Raw genomic sequence first — 22,088 nt, forward strand, 5'->3', positions numbered from 1 at the left:
TTGTGTTTCAGGTTTGAAACATTTGATGTGAACAGTTTTGAACAGTTTTGTATCAATTATGCTAATGAAAAACTACAGCAGCAATTTAACCTGGTATGTTCTTTTTTTGTTACAGTTCTTTGTCTTGTTTTGCTTCAGGGTGGATATTAGTAAATGCTACTTGTGCTTGAGTAATGGATATTTCTGGATAATGCCTGCCCAGTAATAAATAGAAATATTTTGTTTTTATATGTGAGCGTAGCTACACACAAATGTACATAAATGAAAACTTTTGAGTTTATTTTCTTACAAGACAGACATGTAATATACTTCAAAATATATTTTTTTCTATCTCACATACAACTATGCACATGCACACACTGTATTTGTCTTCCTTAATTGTAACCTTCTTTGTATTTTCATAATTTTTGCAAACCCAGCATGTCTTTAAACTTGAACAAGAAGAGTACATGAAGGAAGATATTCCATGGACTTTAATAGACTTTTATGACAACCAGCCTGTCATTGACCTTATTGAAGCTAAAATGGGAATTTTGGAACTTCTGGATGAAGAATGCTTGGTAATTTAAAAATTCTTGCATTTAGAGCTCATTAAAAAAAGACCAACTATATAGATTTTTACAAGTGGGGCTTGTAATCCATATTTTACCCTTTTCATTGGGAAATAGAGCATCTTCCTCAGAAAAGGAACAATAACGCTTGCCCTCTATTTGGCAGTTTTGATTGTAAATTACTTAGTCTATTTTCCTCTTAGAGAATTAGGAACCTAAAACTGAATCTTAGAACTTACCTAGAAGTAAGCCAGCAACTGGAGTTGATCACTGTGGGGGCAGTGCAGGACTGGAAGAGGTTAAGCAGGAGGGCAGTGGGGTCCTCATCCTTTTGCCCTTTCTGGGTCTGAGTCCAAGCAGCAGTTTGCTGCTGGGTGTCTTGCTCCAAGCAGGAGTTTGGACTGCTCAGTCTCCAGGGATCTCTTCCACCAATATTTTTTAAATTATGTTGTTCTACAAGTCACTAATTTTGATACAAAAATTGTGGATTAATACAACCTTCTTTCCTAAAAATATTTGCTATGGGGAGCCACCAGTGAGGCTGAAGAGATGAAAACTGGTTGTTATCAGGCCTTGTAATTCACTGAAGAGGTTTTATGCAGAGTGTTCATTGACAGCCAGCAGCTCTGCTGCTCCTAACAGCCCACCTGAGTTTGTTAAAGAGGTTGCCCTTCTCATTTTTACAGTTGCCTCATGGAAAAGATGAAAACTGGCTTCAAAAGCTATATAATAATTTTGTCAATAAAAACACGCTCTTTGAAAAGCCAAGGATGTCAAACACTTCTTTCATCATTCAGCACTTTGCTGATAAGGTATTGTTTCCCCATGTTTCTAGCAGTGGCTCATTCAGAAAAAAAAAAGTAATGTAGGAAATAGGGAATATTAACCACAGTTATTTGGAACTTCTATAAAATCGATCTTCAGTGCACTGTGCTATTTATTTATTGGTAATACTGCCTGTAACACACCACTGAAATGTAAGAAGTGCTTAAGGTAATGAATTTGAGAGCATAAAAAGAAATCAAGATAAAACAGCAGAAAAATAATAGAATGTGTCGATAGAACAGTTATAGTTGTAGCTCATACACATTTTAGTCTCAGTTATTTACATTACAGATGTGGTATTCCTTTTTGGTGTTTTGATTTGAAATCATAGAATAATGAAAAAAGGAGGAAAGAAATTCCTAATGAAGGCAGAAGGATTTGGATTCTGGCAGTTTGTGCTGCTTCTAAATTTGCAGTATGCACATATGTAATCTTGAGATTATGGAATTGGGAAAAGCAGGCTTCCAGCCATCATGTTTAAGATTCATAGAGCTCTTGGCTACCACAGCTGAGAGAGTAAGAATTATTGTTTTTTCAACTGTTTGTTTATGTGCTGCTGAAAAGTTAATGATTTCACCTGTTTGCACAGGTAGAATATAAATGTGAAGGATTTCTGGAAAAAAACAGAGATACAGTACACGAAGTATTGATTGAAATCTTGAAAGAGAGCAAGGTTTGTGAACAAACAGTAATGATTAATTTTCTGAATACCTGATTTTACTGGAATTAATTCAGATCTGATTTTAAAATATTTGTACTGATATAAAGATTTTTAATAGGTTGAATAAATTAATTTATTCTTAATTTTTATTAATATTATACAAGTATCTGTTTCTAACATCAAATACTATACAAGATGAAAAAACAAAGTGTTCAACTTCCTTCATATATGTGCATTTACTTTGCTAGTTATGTTGGGGTTTTTTTTAATATTTCCCTTGAAGAGCATTTTGTAATCCTTGTAACTGAAAAACATTTTTTTCTCTGTAGTCATTACATGCAGCTTTGATAGGTGGTTTATCATTAACAACTGCCTTTGTTTATTCTTCAAAAGAGATTTGGAGAATGCCAGGGCAAGGAAAACATCAGGTGTCTTATGTGTGCCTGCCACTTCCCATCTGCTTGTCCCTTTGAAGTCTACAGCCTTGAGACTTCAGGATTACTCTTAAGAAGCTAACTTCATCTGACCTGAAAATATATTCTGAATTTAAATTGCATACTGCCTTAAGTGCTCTTATTTTTAGCTCTGCTCTGTGTTTGTGTCCTTATTTGCTTATATTGAAATAGCTTTTGCAGGCTGCTTTCCCAGCTGTAGACTTCTGTGTGTGAAATGTGTAAGTGCTTCACAGCAGACTCAGAATCATTGCAACTCTTGTTTCAGTTGTTGTTTGTTTGTGGGTTAAATACCCACAGGTCTCAAAGTCCTGCAATACCTGGTCTAAGTATTAAAGGGCTTGCATTTTTTGTCATAGTAAATGTAATTTTGATTTAAATGTTGCTGCAGTTACACAGTGTTTAACTCTGGTTCTTTCACCACACTTTTAGTTTCATCTGTGTGCAAATTTTTTTCAAGACAGTCCAGTGTCCGTTTCACCTTTCAGTTCCTCTATAAACATCAAATCTGCCAGACCTGTTCTGAAATCACCCAACAAACAGCTCCGGACAACTGTGGGCAGTAAGGTACTGCACAGACCTGCTCTTCTGTGGTGTTTGTACTTCCTGGGGGGTGCTGGGCACTCTGAGACCCGATTCTGTCACTGTCCATGGGGGACTGTCCAGTTTTCAGGACAGCAAGAGCCACAGAGCAGTGCTCCAGGTCTGGGTATATGTAGGTGTGTTTATTTTATATATAGGAGGCTGTTGGGTACAGCCAGACTCTTCAGTTTCCTGTGTTTAAGATCGAAGCACTAAGAATATCTCCCAATATCCAGCCAAAACCTAACAAATAATTAAACTACTAAGATTTTGCTTTTTACTGGAAAGTTTCATTAGCAAAACTCTTGTGTCTGGTATTTTCTAGTTCCGGAACTCTTTGTCTTTACTTATGGTGACCCTCAATGCAACCACTCCTCATTATGTGAGATGCATAAAGCCAAACGATGAGAAGTTGCCTTTTGAGTGAGTATGTCAGTGGTGCTCAGCTGTGGTTTTCTGTTTCACTGTAGCAGTGTGTCAGCAAGCTAAATTCTTATTGTTGAGAAACTTCCCATACAGAACATACTTTTTCTTTCCAGATAGCTCAAATTTAAAAAATGTGTTGTCTTCCTACAAAAATAGAATAATTAAGTATCATTGTTGTTGCCTTAAAAATTCTTTAAGCTAGTATTTTTCAAGTTAGATACTAGTGCTTGTGTATTTCTCAGAACGTTTTTAGGGCAAAGGTTGTCCACCTTTGGTTTAAGTTGATGAATATTTTGTATAGGTATGTTTGCCCTTATACAGTATGGACTAACCCCAGTTCATGTTTGGAGAATAAAAACCTCTGCCATTTTCTTTGTGAACTTCCCTTTTGTCTGCAGAAATATTTAAAAGAGCTTTGTAAGTCAGAAAAGGTATGAACAGTGTAGAACATAGCCCTAGATTTCCCCCCAATTTTTATGTAATTTTAATGTTTTCGTACAATCATATGTGGCAGATAATTTTCATAATTCCTATGATCAGGTTGATAACCACTAACCATGAGTAGGAGTTAACTTTGATGCAGCTGTTGGTCTCTTGTGTGGCCAGACCTGTGGAAGCACTCTGGTTTCAGTGCTACAACTTCCAGCTGGAAGGCAGTGCACTGACAAATGAAATTAAAGCTTTTATCAGGAGGGAAGAGGCCAGATTTGATTCTAAATTAAGTCTTTTAAGTGTGTTAGTTCATTTTCTTGTAGCCAGACAAAATCTTTCCATGCAGAACATGTTACTGATGATACTATATCACTATCAGTGCAGGGAGCTCTCATGATTCTGCAGTGAGGGCAGAAATAGCTTGGGTAATGTAAAAACATGTCGGAATTAGACTAGAAGAGAGCACCATAAGCTTCTGAAGGAAGAGTGTAGTCATCTGCCAGCCACAGGGATCTCTTGGCTGGTACGGATTGACGCTGGTGGTGTGCTCTGTGGGTGTATCAGCTCCTGTCCAGAATTAGAAAGGGCCTTTCTGTGCCTTGTGTTTGTAATTTTGAACCCAGGTATTAATGAGTAAGTCCTGGTTTATTCTTAATGAATGGGCTAAAGAATACCTAGAGATTGTCTTCCTAGAGAGTTTCTTCCTAATGGATTGCTGAGGGGATTTATTTCTCTGTGTGTTTTGAGTTGAGAGGGGAACTGTTCTTTACCACTTGCTGCTATGAACTTCACAGTTAATACTGAAAAGAAACAAGAATTTTCATGAGAAGAATAAATACAGTCTTCCTTTGGTTTTGAGGAAGAAACAGAAAACCCAGATACATTTTTTTTAAAAAATTACGTGATGTGGAGTAAGACATTATATGAGAAGCAGGGAGCTTTGTGTCCTATGAGCAGAAATACAAATCCAGTTGGTAGAATGGTTCTAATTATTACAGCATGCCAAACCCAGCAGAAATGTAAAGTATAACACTGCGGTTTTTTAGGTTTGATTCCAAAAGAGTGGCTCAGCAGCTGCGAGCATGTGGTGTTTTGGAAACGATTCGGATTAGTGCACAGAGCTACCCATCCAGGTAGGGATAGCAGTGGGCCTCCCTGTGCCAAAGAATACCTAGTTGTCTGTTAAATGAGTTTAATTTGTTAACTTCTAATTTTCCAGGTGGACTTACATAGAGTTTTTCAGCCGTTACAGCATTCTTATGACACAGCAGGAACTCTCCATAAATGACAAGAAACAGATTTGCAAGATTGTTTTGCAGCGGCTGATCCAGGTTGGTTTGTCTGCACCAACCAATAGATGCATTACAGCATCTATTAGTAATAAAAGGTCTCTTTTGCCAAGAGTAGTATCTCTCCTCAGACAGGAAAGGTGTTCACATTATTTCTGTTTTTCCTGATTTACTGTGCTGTACACAGGCTTGTGGGTCAGTAACCTCGTGCTGTGGCACAGTCGTGATGTGGCCGTAGACAGAGGATTTAACCAATCTGTGCTCAATATTGTCACTTGAAAAATGGAAGATATTCTCTATTTATAAACCAGGAAACAGTAAAGGGTACACATTTGTCAAGTATTCCAAGCACAGGAGGGAGTTTGGTGGTGGAATGCAGCATATTGGAGAGCTGTTCAAAAATGTGCTATTTTGCACGTTGCTTCTGTCTGTTAGATGAGCCTGTGGTGGTGGGGCTGGTCCCAGTCAAGCCAGCGTGTGAGGACTGAGTTCAGATCCAGGGATGTGTGAGACCAAACACAGGCACACTTGCTGAGGAGCTCTGGCACAGGCCAAGGGGGAGAGCTGGAACTTGAAAGCAGCTTCGCCCTGAGTTTTTGCTCACACAGCTCGCTGGTTCCAGGCTAGAAATGTGTATCAAAAGGTACTGCTGAGCCCATGGAAGCAGACCTGTAGGAGGAGGTGAAGAGGGTGCTTTTAAGGCCTTGATGATAAGTCCAGAGCCTCCCTTTAATTTTAGATCACGAGTGTACAGCTTCTGGTGTAGTTCACTTGTGTATTTCCTGCTACGTGGGTTTTCCCCCACTACATACTCCTATCTACAAAAAAGGCAGAGAGGATATTCTTATTTAGGAAGATCATGTCTTGTAGAAGAGCTTGCCTGAAGTGACAATTTATAAAAATAAGAGAACATCTGGTCTACAAAAAACCCCTAAAAACTTAATGTACCTGCTGTTTTCTTTTTCAGGATCATAACCAGTATCAGTTTGGGAGAACAAAAATTTTTTTCAGAGCAGGACAGGTTGCTTACTTAGAGAAACTGCGCTCAGACAAGCTGAGACACGCGTGCGTCCTGATCCAGAAGTGTGTCCGGGGCTGGCTGCAGAGGAAGAAGTTCCTGAGCATGAGGAAAGCAGTGGTCACAGTGCAGCAGTACTTCCGTGGGCAGCGCACAGTGAGGTGCTCGTGGCTCATCTGTGAATTGGCTCTTGGGGTGTGGCTGAGGGCATGTAGAAGGTCCAGCTGATGCCCAAAGTGTTGCTTTTATGAAAGAGCAGTTCAGGTTGCATTTCCATTTCCTCTTGATTGTAATGATGAGCTTGAAAGTGTTCGAGTTACTCAGCTGATGTAAGTACTCCAGCAGGTTTCCAGTGTTGTCTGCCAGATTCCCAAGAGGCCTGTCTGCCTGTAAGCTCAGTCCTTACCTGATAATACATGATCCAGTTGTTGTCTTGGGCTTTCTGCTGGGCTTCAGAGCCGGAGAAGAAATCAGGGGTCTATGAATTAGTAAGGACAAACTATGGCAAAGAAAGTGCAGCAGTCAATCAAAGCAGAAAGATGGCTCTGGGTAGGCTTGGAGGTTTTCATAAAGAGACCATCAGAACAACTGCTTGTGGACAGATTTCAAAAGCTGTGGATAGCTCCCTCTCTTTCACTTTGGTTGAAGAATAAGCTCTGGTTTTGATATCTTCTCCTTTTTTTGTGTGTGTGTGTGTGTGTGTGTAATTTGACTGACCAAGGGAATGAGCATGAGAAATCCAGTGTGACCTAAGTAAATTTTATTGTCTTTTGAATTAAGGCAAGCTGTAACTGCAAGAAATCTGAAGGAAACTTGGGCAGCTATAATTATTCAGAAGTACTGTCGGGGTTACCTGGTCCGCAGACTTTGCCAGCTCATTCATGTGGCTGCTGTGACAATACAAGCTTACACAAGAGGATTTCTAGCAAGAAAAAAGTATCAGAAGGTACAGCCTATCAAAAATTCTATTTCAGTAACTGGAAACAGCTCGTGCTCTGTAAAAAAGATGGGCTGTGGCAATTATCCCTAACAGATTACCTTTTGCAGGTCTGGTTTTCATATCTTCTGCTCTGATGGATTTTTTTTGTTTTACCAAGAGCTCTGTTGGGTTTATACTGGATGCAGACCATTTGCTGTGATTTGCAGTGGCTCAAATGTGTCTGCAGTCTGGGGATTTCAGTGCTTTGATATTTCCATGAGATGCATTGTCCTCACCAGTGTGTGTGCACTCACAGACCGTTACAACTGATGTGGGTTGAGCTAATTACAGACAGATGTTAATGCTTTGTTTTAAAGATGCGTGAAGAGCAGAAGGCTGTGATCCTCCAGAAATACGCCCGTGCATGGCTTGCCAGGCGCAGATTCCAGAACATTCGGCGCTTTGTGTTGAATATCCAGCTGTCATACAGAGTTCAGCAGCTGCAGAAGAAGATAGAGGAACAGGTGAGGGGAAGCAGTCAGCTTCTGATTTGTACTAATTTTTTTATCATATCTGTTCTAGTGAAAGATGTTGAATTGAGAAGACAGGAGAATATGTAAGGGTTATGGTCCTTTATAATAAGCTACCAGGCTTTCTAGACCCAGAGTAGAAAGGATCATCTAGGGTTTCCTTATATTTTTGGGTTAATTATGCAAATGAGAAGAGTCTGCAATTAACTTTTTTGGGTTTTTTTACTGTGTCTTACATCCATCCAATCTCTGGGTGGGGTTACTTGTGGAAGGATGAGTGAGATACTGCTGTGGTGCAACATGTTTTGTAACTTCTGGCAATTCAACTTTATGTTTATTTTGCAGCTTATTATTCCAGCCATTCCAGCCAAATTGTCTTTGAAATGGTAGTTTTAATCTGATTGATGGAAACAGTCCTGGGTTGAAATAATCATGGCTGATATGGGATGGTGAGCAAAGTGGGTCAGGTGCTCCCTTTAAAACTCTGTGGAACAGTTTCAGTGCGTGTTTGTGTTTTCTTTTATCCCGTCCTGCTCATTGTAGAGTAGAGAAAATCATGGTTTGCTGGAACGATTGACCAGTCTGGCTTCAGCTCATATGAATGATGTGGATACAATTCAGAAACTTGAATCAGAACTCGAAAAATTCGCTGCTCAAAAGAGAACATATGAAGAGAAAGGGAAAAAATATCGAGAGGACAGTGAGCAGGTAAATTTAATGGCCATCTGCGTGCTTTTATTTTTAAGTAATGTTTTCAGTTACTGGATTCATCAAACACATGATTTGAGAGTTTCTAAGTAACTGTACTCTTTTGGGGGGAGGCAGAAGGGGGAAGAAAGAGAGTCCATATATGCTTGTTAAAGTGTAAGATCTTCTGTGACCTATTTCTTCCTTCTTTGTAATTTGTGTATTTTGCTTACTTTTTGTGTGTACAGAAAATCTTAAAACTTGAGAATCAGAATAAAGAATTACAAGAACAGAAGGAGACTTTAGAAATAAAGCTCCAAGAAAAAACTGAGGAAATGAAAGGTACAATAATTAAAGGGAGTTTCAAAGGAGTTATAGTGGGGTAAAGTCAGGTTTTCATCAAAAGTAAATTACTTTTGTTCTAATAAAAGCAATATAAATGCTGAAATTGTAGTAAATTGAAAGCTGGTCCTCCTCTTGCTTACAATGTGCAAGCATGCAAATGCTTTTTATTTAATAGTTAAATTAAATTTGTTCTTTCAATAGCAGAAGCTCTCCTCCTGTTGTGTTTCCTTTTTCATACACACGTATTCCCTCAAAGTGTAGCTTCATCCTTGGTTCCTTTTGTACAACTACTTTTAGGAATCTTAATTTCAAAGGACACAGGCAGCACATGAGATAAAGTATACTTCAGATGAATAACAATTTGGTGCTTCAGAATCTTTTTGTTTCTATAGCATTACTTGTAAAGGGTACTGTGATAATTGTTGGCACTTGAGGGAGTAATTTCAGCCTCAGAATATGTTAAGGATTGCTTATTAAAACAAAACTTCTCATTGTGGTCATGCTTTTTTAACAAATGTACACAATTGCATGAAGGTCTTTGAAATACTAAAATATTTTTTGACAGAGAAAATGGATGACCTCACACAGCAACTCTTCAATGATGTACAAAAAGAAGAAAACCAGCGAATGTATGTAATCTGAATTTTATTTCTTTGAAACAGCATTTGTGTTTTCTCTTTCCCTACCTTTCTTTCTCCTTCTGCAAATGTATTATGCTGACATCACTTATGAATCTGTCCATGCTCTTGGGCATTAATGCTGGTCCTGAGGTACTTCATGCAGAGTTTAGGAAAAGCACATTCTTGTTTGTGGGTGAGTCCTATGCAGGAAATTATAGTGACTGTTCTTTTGCAATTTCCTGTCTTTTCATGTGTCTTTCTGAGAGCTGAAAGGCAACTCTGATCACACTGGTTTCTTTGGAGATATCCTCCGAATTTGGTCAGGACTGGAAGAGCAGCTGATGGCCACACCAGTCAGAACTCCTGTGAAGTGAATATGAAAGATTCTGCATGAGGCAAAGGCAGTGTTTGTAAAGGACATTTGGTTAAAAATATAAAGGAAAGAACTTTATTCCCCCCCTTAGGTATTTAATTTGCAGTAAAAATCCTGTTGTACATCAACAAATGGCTGTTGCTTTGTAGCATGCTTTCCTTGGATCAAGTGTTTATTTCCCAATAACTCCTTTCCTGTACGAGACAGAACCTTCAGCACCAGGGAAATGCTGTTCCCTGAAGTGTGAAGAGAGCAGTCAGTCACTGTTCCTGAGGGCTGGAAGCTCTGGGGTGCTCCAGCTCAGTCTGATTTCAGCTGCCAATAACTTCAGACTGTGTTAAGAGGACTTTTTCTGCTAGTTTTTCTGCTTTGCTCATTACCTCTATTATGCTGGAAGCCAGTCCAATCCAGCAGGGGCTGGTGGAAAATGGAAAGCTTCCTGCAGGGTTTTGCTGAGAAGGACACAGGGCTTCCTGCTGCTGCATCCTTCTTCAGTGCTTACTTGTGGCCATGAACGTAGTGGAAAGCTGCTCAGGCAGGGTAACTCACAGAGTCAGAGAATTAGACTTCAGTGGAAAAAACTCAGTTTTGCCTTGAATTCCATCCCAGTATCATTATATTATATGCAAGGAAATCTAGGGATGTTCTCCTCCTGTTATGTAGGTGGATTCTGAGGAAGTAGGATAGCATTTTCAAGTAATTACAGTGCATTTAAGTGTTCTTCAATGAAGCATGTCCTTCAAATTAAAACTAAAATGAAGCCCACTTTTTCACTCAGGAATGTAGATGGATGAAATTACCTTTTTGTTGTGTTCTGCAGGATACTTGAGAAAAATTTCCAAAACCAGAAGCAGGACTATGAAAAGGAGATTGAATTGCTCAAGGGAGAAATTAAGATTCTGAAAGAAGAAAAAACTCAGCTACAGCAACAAATTCAGCAAGAAATTATCATTCAGGATGGCTTGAAAATGGAAGTAGGACAGCTTACAAAACAAGCACAGGTGAAGCATGGCTCATTGCATTTTGGAGTCTTTGCTGATAAAGCAAGTGGAGAATGTGCGTGTTTTGTTTATAGAATACCTTCACTAATTTTTTTATCTCCAGTGCATTTTTAGAAGAAGTTGTAGTTAATAAGCTATATTTGATACATCATTATATTGCATTGTTTTCATGTAGCAGACAATGCAAGGTACTGCTCACAGAAATAAGTGCATGTTTTCAAGAGTAATTGTGCTTGAATATTTATAAATTGAAATCTATAGATCCTTTTTTCTTCCTTTTTGCTGAGAAAGTATTAGTTTCTATGGGGATTTTTCATACATAAGAAAAATGTAGTAGTTTATAAACTGAACCTTGAAATAGTGTAAAGTCACATTTTTTTCTCTGAGTCAATTCCATGGCACAAACATTTTTTTTCAGCACATCACATTATTGTTCTGCTCTGATGCTTGAGAACCAGATGCTTTAAACACAGCACACTTTAAGCTTTTCACCATCTTAACTTGTTCTTAGTTATAATTATGATTTAACAGATACTCAGCCCTTGTCATTCAATCCTTGTCTCAGTATATGATTTCTGTCTGATTCAGAAAATACCTGAGTTGCAAAAGGAAATCGAACTTCTTCAGACACAAAAACTGGATGTTGAAAAGCAGGCCCACTCGCAGAAGCGAGAGCTGAGGGGTAAGCTGCATACCAGACAGTGCAGAGAACTTCCTGAGTACAGTGTGAGCCAGGCCAGTTCAAACTGATCCCTCCTATGTCAGACAAAACTCCAGTTCTCTTTCCCATCCCGTGGTGGTTTCATTCCATTCGTAACTATACCTACAGTTTACAAGGTGATCACTGAGTGCTGAGATCTGGGGTACCCCTTTGAGGAAACTCTGATTTCAGACATTCCTCCTTTGTGTTCAGAAATAAATACAAATGGTTTAAACTTCACCTAGAATTTAAACTTCACTCAGAGTTTAACAAGTATCTTCTTGTGACCCAAAAATGTATAAACAACACTTAATCTAGTTTTCATTCATCCTGTCCTTTGTCCTAGATCCAATAATGTCAAATATGCTTAAATGACTTGCTGAGTTGGGTTCTCTTTGGAAGAATGTACTTAAGAGGCACTACTGTTGTGAACTTTGTGTAATGATAACAATGTCATAGAGCAAACCTGCATTTGCAGCATTTAATGTAGTAACCTAGCACTGGATGATAAATCATCTATACAACTCCAGGAGTTGCCCAGATTCAGACCAGAAAGATGCAACTTTGCATTGAAAGTCTGATGTTGAGGAAACAAACAGTATTGGTGGTACATCAGCCTGATACTCCTGCATGTCCCAAAGTAGAACTGAGTCCCTCATTGTATTCTTGTGGTAAATCAGTTATATTTACTGAGTACCAGGAAAGAACCTTGTAGATTTAGGAAGAGGTTGGTTTGATCTCTATAATGAAACATGCAGAGAAAATAATTAATTTTATAAACTCTGTGGGGTTTTTTTGCAGAAAAGATGTCAGAAGTTACCAAGCAGCTTCTTGAAAGTTATGATTTTGAAGATGTAAGAAGCAGGTAATTTTGTTCTGAGGTCTCTTCAGAAAGGCTTAAGAAATGCATTGTGTTCACTTGCACACTAATGGTTCTGCCTTGTGTTCTAGACTCTCTACAGAGGATCTGGAACACTTAAATGAGGATGGAGAACTGTGGTTTGCTTACGAGGGCTTGAAAAAAGCCACAAGGTTAGTTCAGTTCTTCAGTGTTTCCGTAACTCCAAGCTGTGATCTAGAAAATAAACTGAAAGATGAGTGGGTAACTAATTTCACAGTGCAACACTGGACTTCTGTTAAGGAAATGAACCAGCACTACTTTATATGATGGGCTGAGCAGTTTGAAATCAGTTGAATAAACTTCTGCCAAGCCAGTGAGATAAGCGTGTATGTGTCAGTCAGGGAAATGTGTTTCCTGTGAGATATCATGCATAACTTTCAACTCCTTTAATGCACAGGTGATGAAATGGAATATCTCTGTGTAACTCACAGTACTTTGTTTTCACTTTGTATTAAATTTGACCCATTTAATCAAGGTCATTCTACATCTGCCCTGTTCTTTCTCCCTTTTGTTTTAACAGAGTAATGGAAAGCCATTTCCAGTCTCAGAAAGAAATATATGAGAAGGAGATTGAAGGTTTGAACTTTAAAGTTGAACATCTTAGTCAAGATATTAATCATCTACAGAAATTATTCCGAGAGGAAAATGACATAAATGATGGCATTCGGCTTGAAGTTAGCAGGCTAACCTCAGAAAATCTGGTAAGGCCCAGGTGCAGAAGTACAACCCAGATGTGTTTGTGGCACTCAAAACACTGTGGCCATGTCTTTGAAATCTCAGGGGTCAAACAAATGGGGTCATCTAAGGTGACACATCTTCCCCTGCCTGCTGGGGTAGTCTGTAAAGAGACGACCAAATTTCTTGTCTGAGCGTCCAGCTTGCTGGGGCAGCCTCCCACAGACGTTTTGCCTTTTCATTTGCATAAAGCTGATTAGAGATTTTTCTGGGAAGCCTCCCCAGAGTTCTGAGGCTCTCCCCACCAGAGGGCAGCTACACATTCCAAAACAAGCTACAGGCACGGCTGGAGAGCCTGGCAACTGGTGCTGTGCAGAGCTGTCTGACACAAGGAGCTGATGTTGCTCCAGAAGACAGCATATGCCATATCATTTTTCTGTAAAATAATCGAAGGAGTGCTTTCAAAACAGAGTAACAAAAACTGAAAATATAAGGAAAAGTTATTTATAATATTCTTTTTTAAAAATTGTTTTATGGCATACTGAGAGGGTTTTTTTCACTGTTAATTGAACTGGTGAAATTAAAGCCATAGTGTAATTTCCTTTACACTAGAACAGAACAATGGTAACAGTGGGACAGTCCAACAGTTTGATTTGCTCAGTATTTAGTTTTTAAGAGTGGCCAGCAGCAGGTGCCTCCAGGAAAGTTAAACAAGTCAGGGAAGCAGGCAGCAGTGCCCCCCCAGAGCCTCTCTCTGGTTTGGACTATTTGCAGCTGAGGGTCGTGGGGTGACTTAGGAACTCTTGCAGGGATTTGAAAAGAAGGAGGGTGCTGAAGTACACAAATCTTCTTTTTCTCTAAAAGGTAATCCCAGATCTTAAGCAGCAAGTTGCTGAACTTGAAAATCAAAAATTAGATCTTGAAAACCGTCTTCAAGAGCAGACTGTAAAGTTGAAAGGTAAAGTACCACTGTGATCCCCAGTCTTTCAGTTGTTGGAGATGAACATGATGAATTCCCTGGAACTGAACTTTTAAAAGCTGAAGTAATATTCCATGACAAGTTCATTGCCTTATTACTTACTTACTTATCAGTAAAATGAAAGAAAAGTGTTGTATAGTTTACATCTCTTCTTAAAGAACAAGATACATGCAAATATGCGTGCTTTGTTTGCCTTTTTGAGGTCATTCAGTTCTGTGGTTTGGAAGTCTCCAAATGTATTCAACAGGGCTCTGCTAAGAATGTGTGGGATGGAATATGTCCTTTGGAAACAGTCATAAAAAAGATGATTTGGAACTTAAGGCCTACTCTGTGAGGTGGGCTTAAGAGAATGCTGCAAAACACAGAGTGGGAGATGGGGGAAAAGTTCTTTTCGATTTAGGAAAGCATACTTTGCTGAGCAGTTGGAGTCTCTCTAACTGCAGTGTCTTCCTAGGCAGCTGATTTAAAATTAATGAGTGGTTTTACTGCCAACTGCAAGAAGTTAGTAGTATCAAAATTCCTCATCCCATGTAATTTTCTGTGTGGTTATGGAGTAGTCGCATATTTCTCTGATACATTATCCGGCAGGACATTCAATTTCATTTGATGAAACAAAATTCTGAGTGTAAGAAAGATCTACTGAATACTAGTACTGAAAAGTAAATACCTTTGATTTTGTTTCTGTTTTGTTTTGGGGTTTGTTGCTATTTATTACTGAAAAAAAATGGAAGAGATGTCAAATCGGCTGCATTATGAGCTGGAACGGGATAGGACACACAGACGGTAATTTTTTAATTGTTTGGTTTGTTTTGGGTTTTTTGTTCAATTGTTTGGGGTTTTTTTGTTTGTTTTTAATTTAAGAAATTTATTCAGTATAAGCTATGGTAACAGAGTCACTTAAACTCTTAAAAGTATTACCTTCTACTTCAGATTTGCCTCAGAGCTGTGAACAGTTAATAACTAATGGACAAGTATGATCTGACTGTGCTTTCACAGAAGATTTAAGAGACAAGGCTTCTTATCTGTTTTTAGAACTACTGAGGCTCAGAATGAAGTCGATACAAAAGAAAATGAGAGTCTGAAAGGCACAACCCAAGGAACTGAGGGGCTGAGCAATGGTTTGATGCAAGATGAAGTCCAGGATGAAGTACAAAGCAAGATAAAGCAAGTGACAACTCGACTTGCTGTGGAAAACATGGTGAGGAAATGAAATTGTCATTAAGCAACTGTACCTGAAATGCAGGATAAAAAGAATGAAATAATGATTTTGTGGTATGGATAGGATGTTTCTTCAATTAATTGAGGGAGAAAAAAAGATATGAAGGTGTTTCTTTCAGCAAATAAAAGTAAAAGCACATCATAGTGCATTTTAATTGTGGCAATTACATGGAACAGTAGAAAACTTATTTTAATTGTATTTACTCTGAACTCACTGGCTTCAATTATTACAGGATCTTGAAGAAAAACTAGACATGAAAGACAGAATAATAAAAAAATTAGAGGATCAGATCAAAACTCTGACCAAGACTATTGAAAAAGGTAAGATATTGTTGTGTGATTTCTTTTGCTTAATAGCTTTGAATGCTCAGTGTATGTCCAAAGAAAAAAATATTTTTTTAAAGGTGAAGTTTGGGGTAGGGTTAGAAATTTAAAACTTCAGAAAAATGTGCCAGGGGAATCATCAACACAAATTACATGAAAGTCCTTTCCTGGTTTGTTTGGTTTTTTCCCCAGCTAAACAATAGGCACGATGGGGACATGGACTGTACGATGAAGATGAAGGCAGAGGCATAAGGTCCTGCCAGCAGGAGTTAATGCACACCCTCACACAAACTCTCTCTGATAGCAGAGTAATTCTTCACTACAGGATACTCTTCAAAACACTGCAGTGTCTAATGTAGAGGTGTACTGTTGCTGTTTATTTTTCTTATTCCTGCGAGTAATCCCACTGAATCCAGTGAAGCTATTCATGAATAATATCAATGTTACTTAACTCATAATGCTTGGAGCCATCAGCTGAGAACATTAGTGTGAGCAGGGCCTGTACTCTCTTTTTCACAGAGAAAGCTGCTTCTCTCCAATAGTTTGTTCTAACATGACCATAAGCTTAACCATTAACCTGCAAGTAACAGTGCTTTTGTGTTTGACAGCTGAAGCCCATGTGCCAACTGTGCCCAAAGAGTACATTGGAATGATGGAGTACAAGAAAGAGGATGAAGAAAGGATCATTCAAAATCTGATCCTCGGTATTTTAGTAGAACTTGGAATTTTATAAGTCACCAACAATATTCAGAACACCGTAACAGAAACTACGAGGGACCGTATTTCATTTATGTTCAAAGTTGTCTTTTCCCCCCTTTTACAAGATCTCTCACCACCAATACAATTTGCAGGCTCTGTATTGCTCTCTTTCCACTGCCAGACATTTCAAGTACAGAAATGCTTTTTCTGTGTAAAAACTATTTCTCTGACTCTACATAATGCTGACTCTGTTACCTTTCTTCCTATTTATCCACCTCTAAAGCTATAAAGAGCTCTCAAGAGCACACCAGGGACTTGAATTTACTTTCTTCCTGGTCATCTACTAAGTCTGTAAGTCACTGTGGTTTTGTCTATGTGTGCTGGTTACTCTCCTGCCTGTCCTTTCCATATCATCCCTTCACTGACAGGAGCTGTACTTCATGTTTCTCTTGTAGAAGGGTTTTGTCCTTCATCTGAGCTTTACATAATTTATAATATCAGTCTTGCTGCCAAACCAGCTTTTTCTCATTAGCTTACAATTAATAGTAAATTTGACGAATTTTCTATGTACATTGGTACCATTATTAAATTAACAACACCTATCTTTCCTTCTCACCTCCTTTAGCCTTGTGAATGTTTCTATTTTTGTTAGCAAAGGTGTGTCCTTAAGCAGTGCTGGAATTTGGTGGGGCATCCAGAGGGTAGTTAAATGTAATTTGCTTTTTGAAGTTGTCCTGCCTGGCATAGCCCATGCTGGACCTTAGAATTTGCTATAATGCTTTCCTGCCCCTCAGAAGAATGTAATTAATACTCATATGTGAGCAGTACTGTTACAGAAGTTTTCAGAAACAAGCAGTTCACCAGAAAATCAGTTACCAAGTGACTGGTCACTGCAGAAGGGAGGCATGGTGCTTGTCTTTTTCAGAATGATACGTTGAATAATTGAATTTTTACGTAATAAACCCGATGACTCTCCTCTATGCAGATTTGAAGCCACGTGGAGTTGTAGTTAATATGATACCTGGCCTTCCAGCTCACATCCTGTTCATGTGTGTGAGGTATGCAGATTACCTGAACGATGCTGACATGCTGAAGTCTTTCATGAATGTAACCATCGATGGTATCAAGCAGGTTGTTAAGGTAGGAGATTGTTTGATGGCACTATACTGTACTTTTTGAGTTCTAACACAAGGTTTACAAGATGCATGCATGGTACCTGGGGAATCCAACACTTCCATCTGCTGACAGTCCTGTAAGAGAATGATAATCATTAGTGACACTGTTTCTGAGGTTTGTAGCAGCATCCCTGTGAAGTCTCCAGGTAAGGCTCTTCTGTGCTGAACACTGAATCTGCAGAATGCATTAACATAAATTATTTTTATCTGAGGATCTTGTTGACAGGCTCATTTCAAGTATTTTACATTTTACAATGAGTAGCTAGTTAGGTGAAGTGCACCTGTGCTTCTAGCACTGGTAGAAGTCAGAGGGACAGAAATGAAGGTTACTGTGTCTGGCAGTAGGCAGGTAGTGGAATCTGAAGAGGTTTTTGCACTGCTTGGCTGCTGGTGTAATTCAGCATGTCATCTGGTACTGCAGCACTAGAACCCAAACAATTAAAATCAAATTGCCAGCCAGTGTACAAAATTAAATCATAAACAAAAATTGCTGTGCTGTATACATAACAAATTCAGCTCTGTGAGTGTTTTATTATGGATTTATAATGGAATGAAACACCAGACAGAGGCAGGAAGCACAGGCAGGAATGGACTGTGGTTTATGCAGTTGGATATGGACAGAGAATGCCTACAGTTTGTACACAAACAAATCTATAGCACAGTTTATCCATTAGAGAAGCTTGTGTTTAGTTAGAATTGTGTTTATATGTAGTTCAGGTTCATTTGTGAATGCAGGTGTTGTTCACGCTTCTTTGCAGGAAGCCCTCCAGAACACTGCATATCCATAGGAATTGTAAAACTGTTTGTTCAGGCTTATGATTTAGCCTGTCTGTCATGTAAGAACACTTAAGCAGTATTTACCAAACAAAGGAGGGATCTTTGCTGTGTATTAGCCTGGAAACACAGCAGGATTTGTTCAGCCAGCACCTTACAGATGCTCTGTGCTCCTTCTGCTATAGACAGGCTCTGTTCTACAAATGCTGTAATGGTCTTTTCTTTAATTACTGAATTCACTTCATGAGACAATGCCATAGTGAGTCTGATTTACTTGCCACTTTCAGGAACATTCAGAAGACTTTGAGATGTTGTCCTTTTGGCTTTCCAATACATATCATTTTCTTAACTGTTTGAAGCAGTACAGCGGGGAAGAGGTAGGATTGATTTCATAAAATATTTTCATTACTTTTGACAGATCTTAACTGGAATTTAAAATAGTGTTAATTAATAACTGTTCACCAGCTCACCGGTGCTCCTTGCAGGTATTTACATATTCACATTGCTCTGCAGTGCTAATATGTGTCTTATACAAATAATAAGACAGTATAGAACTAATGGACCAAGGGAAATAAAGGAAACATCAAAGTGCTAAAGTAGGTTAAAGACAGGACATGGAAACTGCTACTTAATTTGAATTATTCCATATGAGTTTAATTTGAGCTGGACTTCAGATACCTGGCTGTGTGTATATATAAAACAGCTTTACTATTTTATGATTAGGACCATTCAAATACCTACTGCTACCAAAATAGAAGAAAACCTCGGGAAAGGAGCACAACAATAAAATGTTCAGGTTTTTCCCTTATTTCAGTTTCTTGTTTAAGCTAAATCTCATCCTGAGATTCGAAGTTCTTTTAATTCTTTTCAGTTGGAAACTCTTGCTGTATTTTTCATGAGGTTTCACAGACTTAGGTGGCCTGAACTGGGGTTAGAGACGCTCCCTCTCGTGGCCACACCGGGGCTGCGTGGAACCCAAACCATTAAACTTCGTCACCAACGCTCTGTAATTGGGGTTGCAGCAGTCGGGAAAGCTCTGAATCCAGAATTTACTTTTCATCTAGATTCTAATGAATATTCAATACCTCACACAGGTTAGGATTCGGAGTAGACTTTTGAAGTCAGAACTTTGCTAATGAAAAGTCCAGAAATAATATCTCTTTGCAACAATACCATGTATATTTTTTTGTTTGCCGTCATAGTTGAGATAACTACGTAGATGGCTTTTTTTCCTTTTTTGTTTTTTTTGGTGTGGGAGGAGAGGAGAACAGGGAGCATTTGCTTTCTGTTTAAGAGATCTAGGAATTGCTCCAAAGTTCATTGACATCTATGCATGCCTTTCCTTTGGCTGTAGGAGCAGAGCAAACGTCAGCATAAACTGGAAAATTAAGTACAGGAAGCATCCATTGAAATTAGCTGTAGCTTTGACTCATTCTGAGACTCTGTTCAGCCTGAGATGGAATTAGTAACTCCAAAACATTGCAGCAACAATTTATAATGATCATGTTCTAATTATATTTGCAACTCACTTGTAGGAATTCACGAAGCTTAACACTCCACGTCAGAATCAGAACTGTCTGAAGCATTTTGATCTCTCAGAATACAGACAAATTCTCAGCGATCTGGCCATTCGAATATATCACCAGTTCATTCTTGTAATGGAGAACAGCATTCAGCACATGATTGGTAAGACAACAGCAATCCCAGCAGACCTAAATGCAGCTTGTAAAGGGTATGAATAAAGCTTATACAGGGAGGCAGAGGGTGAGACAGGCTCCTTTCTCCTGATATTTACACATAGGTGTTCCTGCATGTGTGTTTCTACACATACAAATTTTACTGAATGGTATATTGCCAGACTTTTTCCTCAAAACTTCCTAGTGTGGGATAATGCTCTGAACCTAAGCAACATCATACAAAACCAAAAAGCTTTCTAAAAGTTTTGTGCTCCAGAAGCCTTTGTCAGTATCTTATTTTTCTTGTATCATTTAACTTCTAAAATATCCCAAAAGTAGGTTTTGTTCAATAATTAATGCAACTGAAAGGAGCCTCAGGAATTTTGATTTTATCAGTTCTTTTCTGTTGTATTTCAGTACCAGGCATGCTGGAGTATGAAAGTCTTCAAGGAATTTCTGGCTTGAAACCTACGGGGTTCCGTAAACGTTCTTCTAGTATAGATGACACGGATACCTACACAATGAGCTCTATCCTGCAGCAGCTCAGCTATTTTTATAGCACTATGTGTCAGAATGGCTTGGACTCTGAGCTCCTAAAGCAGGCAGTGAAGCAGCTTTTCTTTCTGATTGGAGCTGTCACCCTCAATAGTCTCTTCCTCCGTAAGGACATGTGCTCCTGTAGAAAAGGAATGCAGATAAGGTAAAGCCAGTAAAGTTTCAACAAGCTCGAGAGAGAATTTTTAGCACTTGTATGTAATGTCCTTTATCTCTAAGTCACTGGATATTCTGTGACCATTCTGCTGGAGGTAGCCAATTGTTTTCACTTCTTTTGGAAAACTAAATATTCGTATTATGGGCTGAGCTTTCTCAACATGACAACTACAAATGGTTCTTTTCATGGAAGCACTAGTGGAGGAAAAGGCAGAGAAAATTACAGTCTGAAGTTTAAAGTCAGGCATGGTTAGGATTCTTTCCATGCTAGCTCATCTGTGATGTGACCAACAGTATTTTTAATTCTTTCTTGCTGTAGTAAACAGGTGCAGTGTCTCAGGGCTGGCAGAGATACAGAAGCTGACTTGCATGTTTCATGCTCTGTGACGAGAGGCACTGGACAGAGCCTTGGAGGGCATAAATTGAGCATCACTCTCTTGCTGCAAGCATCAGGGAAACATGCTCCTAACTGTTTTGCAGAGGAAACAGTGCATTTGTTTTCCAGTAGTCAGTCTGCAGGCTCAGGTGAAGGAAAATCAGTAACATCTTGGCCCGTCTGGGAATATGATTAGAAGAAAGCTGGTTATCAGTTATAAACCTGGCCCTGCTTTGTAACAGCAAAGATTATTCTGATTTCTTGTACATGCTCAGTTGTAAATACATGTTTTAATGCCATACAGTGCAGTAGACAATGCCAGTATATATTAGTAATTTTCTGTAAACAACAGCTAAACTAAGAACTCACTTTCTGTTAGCCAAGCTTTAAGAAATAAAAAATGAAGAAAAAATAAAAATTGAAGCATACAAAGGATTTAATTTTTAGTTCAATAAGCTATTAATTGTTTGATTTTTGTAATCTGCAGGTATCATTATTAACTTAAAATGTATTAATTTGAACGCTACATTAGAGGAGTATTTCTTCTTTAGCAGTCTTCAAAGTAACTTGCTTGTCAGGGGGAACCTGACATTTCTGCTCTTTGTTCATGGTTTAACCCAGATGTAATATCAGCTACTTGGAAGAATGGCTGAAGGACAAGAATCTTCAAAGCAGCAATGCCAAAGAAACTTTGGAGCCCCTGTCTCAAGCAGCCTGGCTCCTTCAGGTTAAAAAGATCACAGATGATGATGCCAAGGAAATATGTGAACACTGCACATCTCTTTCTACTGTGCAGGTAATGAACCATCTGTTTTCTTCTGGCAGCACTGATTGCAGAATCTTAGCTGTCTAAAGTAAATTGTTGCAAAAAGCCATTGGACTTCCATTTCATAAAAGTAGCATTCCTCAGCATTCCACACCATCACTTGTTAAATTGAAATTTTAACTCCTCATTCCTGATTGTTTTGAACATTTTAACTGCTCCCGTGGTGAATGTTTCCCTGCTTTGTTGTATCCTACATTTTTGCTCCACAATGTATTTTTTTAAGTATGTCACAGGGGTTTTTTATCATTTCCCTTAATCAACTCAGCTTTTTCTACATCTCCTTGATCCTGCTGACGCCTCTGGAAATGAGTCATAGCAATCATCATACGTGTAACAACTCAGT

The 22,088-nt window shown here is 38.7% G+C and overlaps 1 protein-coding gene across 5 annotated transcripts in view; it reads left to right on the forward strand.

Moving 5' to 3' along the window:
- Positions 1–22,088, forward strand: part of MYO5C (myosin VC) — a 33,444-nt gene that overhangs the window by 9,203 nt on the left and 2,153 nt on the right. For 3 of the 5 annotated variants that reach the window (XM_032122439.1, XM_032122441.1, XM_032122442.1), the window contains 29 exons: positions 12–93; positions 420–560; positions 1,238–1,363; positions 1,966–2,049; positions 2,922–3,056; positions 3,397–3,494; positions 4,976–5,062; positions 5,149–5,260; positions 6,186–6,397; positions 7,017–7,182; positions 7,533–7,679; positions 8,229–8,393; positions 8,621–8,714; positions 9,283–9,346; positions 10,531–10,711; positions 11,300–11,393; positions 12,213–12,276; positions 12,363–12,443; positions 12,833–13,013; positions 13,852–13,945; positions 14,698–14,749; positions 14,999–15,164; positions 15,418–15,505; positions 16,117–16,212; positions 17,193–17,347; positions 18,444–18,533; positions 19,692–19,842; positions 20,250–20,532; positions 21,541–21,715. In XM_032122439.1, coding sequence (XP_031978330.1) covers positions 12–93; positions 420–560; positions 1,238–1,363; positions 1,966–2,049; positions 2,922–3,056; positions 3,397–3,494; positions 4,976–5,062; positions 5,149–5,260; positions 6,186–6,397; positions 7,017–7,182; positions 7,533–7,679; positions 8,229–8,393; positions 8,621–8,714; positions 9,283–9,346; positions 10,531–10,711; positions 11,300–11,393; positions 12,213–12,276; positions 12,363–12,443; positions 12,833–13,013; positions 13,852–13,945; positions 14,698–14,749; positions 14,999–15,164; positions 15,418–15,505; positions 16,117–16,212; positions 17,193–17,347; positions 18,444–18,533; positions 19,692–19,842; positions 20,250–20,532; positions 21,541–21,715 — 3,664 coding nt within the window. Of the gene's footprint in view, positions 1–11; positions 94–419; positions 561–1,237; positions 1,364–1,965; positions 2,050–2,921; positions 3,057–3,396; positions 3,495–4,975; positions 5,063–5,148; positions 5,261–6,185; positions 6,398–7,016; positions 7,183–7,532; positions 7,680–8,228; positions 8,394–8,620; positions 8,715–9,282; positions 9,347–10,530; positions 10,712–11,299; positions 11,394–12,212; positions 12,277–12,362; positions 12,444–12,832; positions 13,014–13,851; positions 13,946–14,697; positions 14,750–14,998; positions 15,165–15,417; positions 15,506–16,116; positions 16,213–16,490; positions 16,559–17,192; positions 17,348–18,443; positions 18,534–19,691; positions 19,843–20,249; positions 20,533–21,540; positions 21,716–22,088 lie in introns of those variants that run through there. The other 2 variants (XM_032122440.1, XM_032122443.1) reach the window with 2 other exon arrangements.

This window comes from Corvus moneduloides, chromosome 13 (genome assembly GCF_009650955.1).
Source record: "Corvus moneduloides isolate bCorMon1 chromosome 13, bCorMon1.pri, whole genome shotgun sequence".
NCBI lineage: Eukaryota > Metazoa > Chordata > Aves > Passeriformes > Corvidae > Corvus > Corvus moneduloides.